Source organism: Synchiropus splendidus, chromosome 3 (assembly GCF_027744825.2).
Source record: "Synchiropus splendidus isolate RoL2022-P1 chromosome 3, RoL_Sspl_1.0, whole genome shotgun sequence".
In the NCBI taxonomy this organism is placed as follows: domain Eukaryota; kingdom Metazoa; phylum Chordata; class Actinopteri; order Syngnathiformes; family Callionymidae; genus Synchiropus; species Synchiropus splendidus.
In genome coordinates this window covers 6,932,328-6,944,023 of record NC_071336.1, presented here as the reverse complement: position 1 = coordinate 6,944,023, position 11,696 = coordinate 6,932,328, and the positions used below count along the sequence as shown (strand labels likewise).

General features: G+C 42.9%; 1 protein-coding gene across 1 annotated transcript; it reads left to right on the top strand.

Moving 5' to 3' along the window:
- Nucleotides 1-1,162: 1,162 nt before the first annotated feature.
- Nucleotides 1,163-11,696, top strand: cckar (cholecystokinin A receptor). Its single transcript, XM_053859614.1, has 5 exons — nucleotides 1,163-1,521; nucleotides 2,478-2,729; nucleotides 6,763-7,024; nucleotides 7,320-7,447; nucleotides 8,309-11,696. Exons 1-5 carry the CDS (start codon nucleotides 1,395-1,397, stop codon nucleotides 8,899-8,901), a joined length of 1,362 nt encoding a protein of 453 aa, XP_053715589.1. The 5' UTR covers nucleotides 1,163-1,394; the 3' UTR covers nucleotides 8,902-11,696.

Below are 11,696 nucleotides of genomic sequence, written 5' to 3'. Positions count from 1 at the left end.
AAGGGAAACAAGTACCCTCACTTTGGTTCCGCCCTGTTTGGTTTCTTCATGATTCTTATATTTTCGAGACGTAAATAGGTGTTTTATACAGGGGAATCGTCACTGTCAGTATAAAGATGACAACAGCAGCACATTGCTGTGCTTCTTCAGGATAGACAGGGCTGTTTTATTTTTGTTTTTTTTGGTTTTTTTTAATGATGGGGTGGGCGTGGGAGGGGGTCATTCATTCATTCATTCAGTCATTCGTTCGTTCGCTCACTGGTTCATTCGTTTAAGATAAAAACCTTCAAAAAAAAAATCGATATATATATATATATATATATATATATATATATATATATATATATATATATATATATATATATATATATATATATATATATATATATATATATATATATATATATATATATATATATATATCCATCACTGAAACAACGCTTTAACTACTTCAGAGTGCAAAACCTTTCTGGCACCTTTGTTGCAGTCCTTTATGTTGAGCACGTATATAACATGATTGATAACATACAATATATCACCACTCAGGTTTGATAATGCCAAACATCCGCATACATCCTCCGTGTCAAATAATTTCATACTTGAAATTTATATACTGCATGTTCATCATAAAATGTGCCCCAACACTCAGTCCACGGGACATTGGAAGTTGGACTGACATCGGTGCGCCCCAATAAACACACTTGAATATAAGAAGAACAAACCCTCTTTTAAACCATAAAGTTGTAAGTGAGCCCAATATTTTTGGGCATCAAAATATCACTCATGTAAATGTTGTGCGCTGAAGAAGTTGGGTTTCTAAAAAATAATGATATAATGATGTATATTTTCTTCTAAAATCTTAATCGCACTCAGACAAACGTTTATTCGTGAGTTTCCTGTGATATATCATAGTTTGACATTCTTCAGAAGAAGAATAATCCATACATTTTATTGGTTCGTTAAGCTCCATGTTGCTCATGAAGATGGAATGCGAAAAAGTCGCTCTTTCAAAGTGACACCACAGTGTACCGAGTTCAGCCCACATGGACGTGTTCCCTTCTCCTGTGAGTAATTAACAGCGTCTGCTCCACCGTGGTGACTCCGTGTTTCACCAGACAGTGACAGAGAGACCCTAAAGGCGGGCGCAAGAATGTGACCCGTCCACATGCTGTCAACGCAGCTGCAAATGCGCAGCGACACCGGAGCGCACAGAGCGCGCACCAAGAGGAACATCCACATCAGCGAGCGCACATGTGCATTCTGCCCTCTTATTATTTTGTGAAGAGCCGAGGAGGATTTTTACCATCTTGACACGTCCACCGGAGCGTGTCGCGTTTCTTCCTCATGACTGATACTTGAGGACATTGGAGGGGGAAGAAAACGCACGCAGAGACATGGAATCGGTCACGATACAAAGCATGATCCTGAATTCTACGGATCTCAGTAGGATTCTCTGCAATTTGGGGATCAGGAACATGTCCGAGTGCGACAGTGAGGACGACCAGACGCCGGAGCCGAAAGGTACATCTTTTTTTTTCTTGTAAAACACTGCTTGTCCAGTAATCGAGTAGCAGAGACGCGATGTTCATACTTATTTATTTATTTATTTATTTTATAATAAACTGTTTTTTTGTGTGTGTGTTGAACCAACGAGCGCTTTGGGCACTTTGCTTGCGTAAGTGCGCATTACGCATATGGCTCAGGACCTCCAAAGCTAATAGGATGTGTTGTGTGTCACAACAGACTCACAATCTGCCAACAAAAATCTTAAATGTACGTGTTCATATGGAAAAGTATTGCAGAGACGAGGGCTTTGCTGCGCCCCTGGGGCCACATTGAACGTAATGGACCAAGCAACAATAGCTTAGTACTAAATCCTGTTTTAAACAGCATGTATTTTGTAACCGTTTTTTCCCAATATTTTTTATGGCTCGACAATTTACCAAGTGTATGATTACCATACCGCTTTCCATCTTAGGGGCAATATTACGCATTTTGAATGAGTCAAATCTGCTTTTTTCTAACATATTTTTTGTTAGTCTGACACATACAGTGCAATCCCTTTCGAACGTAGTGTTTTGATTGGAAATCATTATATTGTAACACATATTTTATGAGTGTTCCATTAATTTGATTGTTTCATTTCATATTAACTCATTTGAAATGGAAAAACAGTAACATATTATGAACTATAACCTTTCCATTTAATGGAGTAGTAAATGAAATTGTTAGGTTTTGTCAAATTTTATTTGATCAATTGGGACTCTTTTCTCAACAGAAAATATGCAGTGGTTTTAAAAGGAATCAACTGCTTATTGATTTAAGTCTTTGGTAAAAGCTATTAAAAAATGTTTTCTTTTTTGTATACTTTTCTTTGTGTGAAATGTCTGCTCCAATGGGTAGAGAATGAGATCAAGCTGTGATACTCACTCTTGGTTTGAAGCAGTGAATGAGCAAGTGTCTCCTCCTTCCGGCAGATATCAATGAAACGGTGCGGATCATCCTCTACAGCCTCATCTTCTTGCTCAGTGTGGTGGGAAACAGCCTGATCATCGCTGTGCTGGTCAGGAATCGACGCATGAGGACGGTCACTAACCTGTTCCTGCTCTCACTGGCCATCAGTGACCTGACAGTGTCGCTGGTCTGCATCCCTTTCACCCTCATCCCAAACCTTATGAGGGACTTCATCTTTGGAACTGGCATATGCAAGTTGGTCATGTACTTTATGGGTAAGAAAAGTACTCAACTTCTGTGAATGAGGAAGTGTCTATAGATATGTGTGTTTGTGTTATTATTATTATTATTGTTATTATTATCATTATTATTTTCTGGAAACAGGACGCATTCATCCGCACAAAAAGCGAATTACAAATTGCTTTTTGGTGTCTCGTGTTTGCACAGCAATGCAGACAGCATTACCCTTCAGTGGGGTAATGCATACAGCTCTTTACCTGTCTCATGTAGTTGACATTTAAAATCTTGTGGAATGTCAAGGACTTGTTTTTCTCACATTCGACTGCATCTGATGTTTGTTGCGAGACTTACTAAGAGGCACGCAAATGTTGGTGTCTCAAATCCCTCTGCTCACAAACAAAAAAGTGTGCTGAAGGACGTTCTGTGGACAGTAGGGCTTTTCTTTTGCTTCCCATTGGTCGTAATGGCTACTCAATGTTTTAGTTCTGTTCTCTCATGAGAAGGCTTGTCCTTTAATTCAACCGAGAGCTCAACTGAAATCGCTTTCTGGAACAATGTTTAGCTCTTGTGTGTGAATATTGTACATTCCGGTCTGAGATTCCACTTTCTGCTGGTTCAAATCATCTTCACACTCTTCTCAACCAAAACAATGAGAACATCAGTTAATTAAAAAAAAGCCAGAACTATGGGAAACAGCTGAAGCGTCTGTTGTTATTGCTGTCGTGTGGACGCCGCAGCAGCTTCAAAGCAGTTTCCTGATGGCTATGCGTTTTGCTTGGAAAACAGCTTCACTGGGGATCAACAGGTTTGGATCAGTACGGCAGTAAAACAATGGAGGGGAACAAAGCATATCCTCGAAACGGCAAAGATTTTTGATAGTTCCTGTGGGTTGGCTTGGACTCATCACACAAGTCAAGGATGCAAACAATACAGCAAAGCCATACAGTGTAAAGTTCAGTGTCCTTACATAGTGTAAATATAAATAAATAAATGACACCAGTGTAGCAACTGAAACAAGCTAGTTAAGCTGATCAATTCTTTTTTATTTATTCCTCGGATTGTGATTCGAAAATTTATACCTGACCACTTTGGACAAGAGGATTTGCCCAGACAATCTGACATCCTCTCTCTGTCCTCTCATCCTCTCTCTGTCTGCGGCTGTCACCACGCTTGGCCCCTCTCCTGGCCTCAGGGCTGACCATTGTTCAGGACTCACTACTCATAAATCAGAAGTGATATTACGCGATTAGGGTAGAGGTGACACAAAACGTCTTCACCTGGACGGTTATGTCGATGGAAACACTTGATTACAATATTGTGTTGTCAAGCCGGGAGGTGAGGGCTGCTGCTCATCGGTGTCTTTTCTAGCGGGGGAGGAAGCCAGGAACCATCAGGCTGTGATTCTGTCTGATCATTTTAAAACATATGTCTTCGACATGAAATTGTTCCAGATCCTGAAAGGATGTGTTGCAGGGTGTTCAGGACTAGTGAAAGCCAAGAGGCTTTTGTTAAGCTTCAACAGACTCTAAAATAATAATAATAATGTGATTTGCTTAAAAAAAAAAAAAAAAAAGGGGGGGGATTTTTTTTTGGTCAAATCAAATTCATCTTCTTATTGATGATGTTCATTTCACAAACAAATAAAAAACATGGACAATTGTGTGGTCACAAAACAACATTCAAGTGAACTAACTTAAAAAAAAAAACAAAACAAGTAATAAAACAAGGAGGCCAAAATCCCTCGCAAGAGAAGCCAACTCTTTATATTCTCTAGTTATATCTGTAGCGCTGCTCTGCTGTAGCTTGTGAGGATGAGGGCCTAGAAAGGTGTCCTCTTGAGCAGCAGCCAGAAATCAGTGTTGGGCAAGTGAGGATCACTGTGAGTGACTAAGGACCAAATATGAAACGCTCCACTGGTTCCTCAGGAATCTCACATGGAGGGCTGCCTTTCTGAGTTGGCTTTCCTGGCGTAGCAGCATCACTTCCAATGCTCTCGCTCTACTGACAGTGAAAGTGCAGAGGGGTGACTCAGTGTAGCTGCTGTTTTGTGTGGCAATAATGCTTGGAGGAAGTTGGACACTCTTGTCGTTGAAGGCATCAACCATCGCCTTGCTGTACTTGACCACTCCAACACAGCAGGACCAGAACAGACATGTCATGCTTCCTGCTTTCCTTGTGAATGAAACGGCATCACACGTCCCAGACTGGAACCTTGGTGAAAATTGAACTCTGCCCGGCAGCTGCCGGGAACGATATGAGAAAGGGCTCGGCCTTGTCGAGAAAATATGTCGTGGTTTTGACCTGTTTAGTCTTGTTTTGTAACAAAAGATATTTACTTGTTTTGTTGAAGCATTAACTCCTATGTCTGTATGTATGTGTATCTCCTATGTCTGTTTTAAAACTGAGTTCATTTTTTAAAAATTATGTTGACATCTACGCAAAGCAGCTGTAAACAGTTGCCGTTGCAACGCCAACCTTACTAAACAGCACAAGTAGTGGGGCGCACTCCGATTTCAATAGCGGTGATCGAGCTATGCTCCAACTGAATCTTCAAGGTCTTGGTGCTCTGATATCAGTTTTGGAGGTCTTGGTAGTTTTTTCGAATATGTCGGAACTCACCACTGGCGGGTTTGGGACAATCAAAGAATTTGTTGGTGGGAGCCGCTTAGATTAATAGAGCACACCACAGATAGATATCCTGCCTTGTTCCTCTCCGGGTTCCTCACTTTCCAGCATCACTGCTTACGAGGACCTATGAAGAGAGCGAGACCCAGGCCAAACTGAAGACAGAAACATGAGGCCATTAGTCATATAGACACACGTTTATTTCTTACTGCGGGAGGAACAGCAGTCATTGTTTTCAAAATAAATCAAGAACTGAAATGCTGTAATGTTCTGTATTCAGTTTGCACTCAGTCTCACATTCTTCATGGTCTCTGCATGCTCTGGTCTCAACACGGTCTCCACGACAGCATGTGGTCCTGGGATCAGCTTCAGGATTAGTTCTCACACTCTTGGCAGTCTGAGCGTTCATGCTCCCGCATGCATTGATTAACTAAACAGACATCAAGTTTAGCTTCAAGTCAAGTTCAAGATCACAGAGGAAAAATGCCCTGAATCGAAAGGTGTGCCACAAGTTGTCAAAGTGAGGGCCAACAGTCGCAGCGCAGCAAGCTCGAAGCCACAGATAATACAGAAGATGGTGTGTTTATCTTCGTGCAGCAGTGAGCCAAAGAAGGTTTAACTGTTGCTCAACCAGTCAAACCTAAAGTGGTTCTCTAGTATGAATTAACTTGTCATTTGGAGTAGGGAAGCAGGTGTGCAATGACAGACGTGTATTTCTTGGTTTTTTAAAAATCCAATAGGCTTCACCAAGATGAACTGAGAGATGATTTTTTTCAGGAACACACTTTTAAATGGCTGAATAAATTATATATTTGCAAACATTTGCATGGCTCGTAGCTGTCAAACAGAGTTACATTTGACTTTGACTTTTCAGAAAGTACAGGTCCTCCTCTGTACAGTAGTACTCTCTGACTTGAAGTCCCCCTCGTGGGATTGAAACCCTCCACCAGTGACTACAGATAATTGATGACTAAAGAGAGACTTTGAACATACATGTTACCACCTAGTATGGTGAGATACCCAGCTGTTTGTTTGAACCATTGTGGAACCACTTGCTGGATTGAGATCGGACCAGGTGATCTGCTTCACCGCATAAGTCATCAGAAGCGTCCACAACTCAGGAAGAATTGAAGATCAATATCGTGGAGGGGTCATGACGATAAGCTGCCTTTGTCACATGCAAATGTGCGATAGAGGTTGTTATGTGGCTGAGCCTCACATCATGCTGACACTGCCAGAGAGTGATTATACAAAACTGCAAACCTGGAGACGACATCAATGCTCTGAATTAGCTGATACGCTCATCTGAAAACAGAGCAGATCAATTAAACTCCAAGTGCCTCCAACCGTGTTCTAGTACTATGGTAGAGCTGAGTCATGACTACATGTACTTTTTGAAGCGCCCACCCTTCATATACTTCATATACCTTGGTTCCTCCACAGGCGTCTCAGTCAGCGTTTCCACCTTCAACCTGATGGCCATTTCCATTGAACGCTACAGTGCCATATGTAACCCACTGACCTCTAGGACATGGCAGACGAAATCTCACGCTGCCAAAGTCATCACTGCCACCTGGGTGGCGTCCTTCATCCTGATGCTGCCGTATCCCATCTCCAGCAACCTCAAGTCCTTCACCCGCCTGGACAACAGCACCGGGCACATGTGTCGCCTGGTTTGGCCCAACGACATCATCCAGCAGTCCTGGTGAGAGTGTACACACGACATGTGACACTTGGAAAGTAGAAATGACACCTGTTGCTGATGACCTCATAACCAGAGCTGTTTTGGAAACAGGTTATCTTGTTGACCAGAACTTGATATTCGTCGTCGACCTGAGTCATTCTAATATAAGAAAATTTGTTTGGACTGCAAAATTTTTAACCGTGAAAAAGAAAATCTGTTCTGGTGCTGTGTTTGACTGCGGCTGATTTTCTGTGATATGGATGTTCTGTGGACGAACAAGGGAGGTGATGATGCCACTGTTCTGTCTCTCGGGCAGGTATGTGTCTTTGCTCCTGCTGCTCTTCTTGATACCTGGGATTGTGATGATGACGGCGTATGGACTCATCTCCCTCGAGCTGTACAGAGGCATCAGGTTTGAGCTGTCCAGCAGGAAGTCTAGCCGAGGTGCGAATCTGAACCCTGATACTAGCAAACGAAAATTCAAACGCTGCATTTTGAACTAAAAATTGAACTAAAAACAGATGCAATAGAGAATTTTCATCCCACACATCACCAACACGCGTGTGAACCATTCCAAATGTGGTTTCTGCTCACGAAAAAACTTTCTCTGCCCTTAATCCTCTCTAAACATTTCCCATTCTGGCCTTGTTCAAATAGCATCATTCGACTAGCAGTTGCGCCAACTGCTCTGACCCATGGTGTCCCGCAAGGTTTGTTGCATGGCAGCCTCCTGTTCGTTCTTTACACAGTCCACTTCAGAAACGACACACGTCGTGGCAGGCTTTAATTCTGCTGCTATGCTATCAACAAACTCTGAATGAAAACGCTTCATGGAAAGCATTTCTCTTTGGAATGAAATGACTGATCTGGTGACTGATCAATGAATGAAATGTGGTTCTAATGGAGAGGGTGGATTGTTGACCGGGTCAGTATTTATGATGGGGGTTTGGAAGTAGTGAGGCGGAAGAGTCTCATCTATGCACTGGTCGATTTTCCTTCGGTTTGACAATATGGCAAATGATCCATGAGAACAGTCATTTGCATCAGATAATACGTCAACAGCGACATGTCAACAGGGACGACTTAATCCCTGATACATGTAATAGGGATTAAATCTTCCCTGTGGACACATACACCCCGATACAGATTGTGGAAAAACTCATGTAACCGTACATAGTGACTGCTCCTCCATTTCTTTTTTCCAAAATATTCTTTTCTCCTCTGAAATTCTCTTTTCTCATTTGCAAATTGTTTACTTTACTTTGGTGTTCTATACGAATGAAACCAGTGTCATCCTCATCACAGAGAGACAGACCAGCTCTGGCAGCATTAAGACCGGCGACAGTGACGGCTGCTACCTGGCGCCCTCTAAGAAGAAGAGCATCACGCAGGCGACGGCAGCAGGGGCCACCAGCAGCAAGCCCATGGTGGGACTGGTGTGCAGCAACTCCACTGCCAACCTGATGGCCAAGAAGCGAGTGATCCGCATGCTCCTGGTCATCGTCTTTCTCTTCTTCCTCTGCTGGACTCCGGTGTTTGTGGTCAACGCGTGGCAGGCCTTTGACCGGCGCTCAGCCTACCGCCTGACTGGCGCTCCCATTTCCTTCATTCACCTCCTGTCCTACACCTCCGCCTGCGTCAACCCTATCATCTACTGCTTCATGAACAAGCGCTTCCGCCAGGGCATGCTGGCCACGTTCACATGCTGCCGCTGCTTCGGCAAGGCGGGCAGCCGGTTGGGCCGGTCAGCTGTGATCAAGCAGACAAGGGCCGGGGAAGCTTGCGCGAGACCGAAGCCAAAGACCATAGAACAGAACGGTCTCACCCCGCCTACTGGACCCAAGACGGCCTTCACCTATGTTGGTGTCCGAGCCTTAGCTGGATGTGAAGCTACATAATCTGGACTCAGTGTGTGTGTGGCAGCAAGAATAGGGAGGGTTTTAGACCTCACACTAGCTTGAACGCACTTTTACAGCAGCAGATCAAACTAGTCCTCTGAGCAAGTATTTGCTGATCTTCAGTCAACACTACTGCCAGAAGAACACTTTCATGTGCTTTAAATGTTTTGTACCAACTTGTTGTTGTGAGATCGCAATTACCTGAGGCCAATGCAAAGTCTGTAACTGCCATTCCTTGGAAGCCACGTCCGCAGTCCTTAAGCCCACACCTGGAGTATTGTTCGCTCGGAGCCTAACTATTGCCCATGTGCTCCATCTGGACTGCGTATTCTCACGGCAGCTTCATCCGCCTCACTTGGTTTTACATTGTTCAGTGCAACTCCCGGCCTCATGAAGGATTACTTTCTCCAAGTGGTATGGCTTGGTTTGGTGCATAGTGCCGCTGTGACAAATAAATGACGTGACAATGTGTTTTGACCGCCAGCAGCGCTCTCCTTTGGTCAGTGGAGCAATAGCTCGCCTGTTTCTGGAGTTGGTGCCAGTGGGCCTCACACTCAAAGAGACAGGTGGGACAGACTTTGTACCATTGATGTATATTGTACTCATCACGCTGTGATTTCAAGATATGTTGCCTCATGAGGTTGTATGACTGATATGTTGCCCTGACATCTACAACAATCCTTGGGGTTAAACGGGTCCGACTCCACTGTGGGGACCAGTCTAAAGTGCTGAGCAATGGAAGCAGATGTGGCTTATTTTGACCGGAGTGCCGTTAAAAGCCAAGTCGAAGGGTAGACAGCACTACGATAAAAACCGGACACACAACCCGAAAGAGCATTGTGTCTACATTAGAAGTGGAAAAGATATACTTAATAAAGTAAATATAAAATGCTATGAAATGCTTCACAGATTCAGTGCAAACTTTCACTTTAAATCACAAAGGTTAATCTGGAGGCCTCATTCAACATGAAGTTTTGATGCGACTTGGAACACATTTTTGCTCCGAAAAAGAGGACATCTGGTCTCCCTATGTTCAGCACTTGTTCTATTAGCCAAGGTTAACCGCGCACATCATAACGGAAGAGATTAGTGTTAATATCTGAGGAAATGTGGAGGAATGCTTCGCCCAGCCGCTGCAGTATTTGATCTTCCTGTTGAGAGACTGCAGCACTGTCTACTGTCCAGCTACTCATCTGTCTGGTTTTTGACACTCAGTTATGAAGTCTTTCTCACTAACTTACCGGTAAATTTACTTTTAACACCTACTCTTCAGTCAAAATGCAAATCAATATTTGGCATCATCATGTAAATGACGTGATGAAACATTTGATTAATATATCATCAAAGGATGTTTGTTGACTTCAGCTGACATTTGAATTTATGCCCTTCAATGATGTGAATTTACTCAGAGCAATATCCATTTACCCGATTCATGTATCAGGTTGGAGACCAGAGGCTTGAGCAATCATACTTGTACACCTAGAATGGCCACCGATACCACAAAGCCAGTGCACGTTTTTGAATGTCAGTTAGTGGCAATTTTGTAGAATTTGTGTTTGTACTGCAGTGAAACTTATCAACGTCACACATGTACTAGAAAAATATACTGAGGAATGTTGTTCAGATAACAATATATGTGGAAAAAAAAGATCTCACAGTAACTTTATGTGTAATCTTGCAAGTAGTTGGTATTGGTGAGTACACTACGCATTTTGGAAAAACTGGTATCAGTGCGTCCCTAGAAAATAACAAACTGATATTTGTAATCTACTTTTTTTAGCATGACACCTGAGCAGATTGTGAAATGGAGTGTTAATTCTAATGTAGACACACCTGGACTGATCTTTTTTTTTACAGAAGTTTGGTAGTTGTTTGGTAACATTATTCCTGAGAGATTCTTATATGAAGTCAGTGATGTTTTTTTTTTATGTAAATATTGTTAATTTGGTTGACAGTTTAACTATTTTGAAGGACAGGTGTGGCACAAGTGCAAGACAAGTCAGGGGGTCTGGCCTTGATACGACGGCAAGAACAAAAGTACACCTGAAAATTGCTTCATCAAAGCAGAATTATAATGTATTAAATGTGACTTGTAACTTGGGCCAGCTCTGCAGCTTATAGATGATGACGCCACACAGGAGACAGGACGGCCATTTGCTCGGAGGCGATCCCTCTGGCTCTCTGGACGGTCTTTATTTTGGTGGTGACAGAAATATGAAGAAAAAAAGTGATTTAGGATGCTTTTAATCCAACATGAGGGGCTCATCGCCCCCTAGTTTGGACAGTAGGAGGGCACACCTGCAGGACCCCACGTTGGTGGATATTGTTGTTCAGCAGAAATGATGTCTTGACAGTTGTGATGTTAACAAGTGTCACCCCTGAAGACTTCTGCTTGACCGACCAAAAGATACATCCCTGAAAACGTCGCACTCGGACGCACAAGTGTCATCTAGAGATCAAACAGAGAGCGACCTTGACCCGAAGAGTGGCGAGCGTTTGAGCGCCTCATCTTATCAGTTCTGTGGGAACTGCACCGTCTGCATCTGAAAACAGTCCGTTCCTGGTATTCTGAGCTCGGACAGGAGTGTGTGTCATCCTTCATAATCTTATCGTATAACCTCAGTGTTACTGTGTAAATATGTGACCGGACTCTTCTTGTTTGCTGTATTGCTGAATCATCGTGTGCCAATGTGTCTCCAGGCCAAAGTGATGCTCATGTCACATCACTGAATGTATCAACAAATGCTTGACTGCAGATGAACTCGTTCATTTGTTACTTTTGTACATATATTAAA

What these genes read in the sequence shown, in the direction of transcription:
- cckar (XM_053859614.1), top strand. Translation starts at nt 1,395, where the DNA reads ATGGAATCGGTCACGATACAAAGCATGATCCTGAATTCTACGGATCTC. An exon ending in GTTGGTCATGTACTTTATGG is followed by an intron (nt 2,730 to 6,762) that starts GTAAGAAAAGTA and finishes GTTCCTCCACAG; the next exon opens with GCGTCTCAGTCAGCGTTTCC. An exon ending in CAGCAGGAAGTCTAGCCGAG is followed by an intron (nt 7,448 to 8,308) that starts GTGCGAATCTGA and finishes TCCTCATCACAG; the next exon opens with AGAGACAGACCAGCTCTGGC.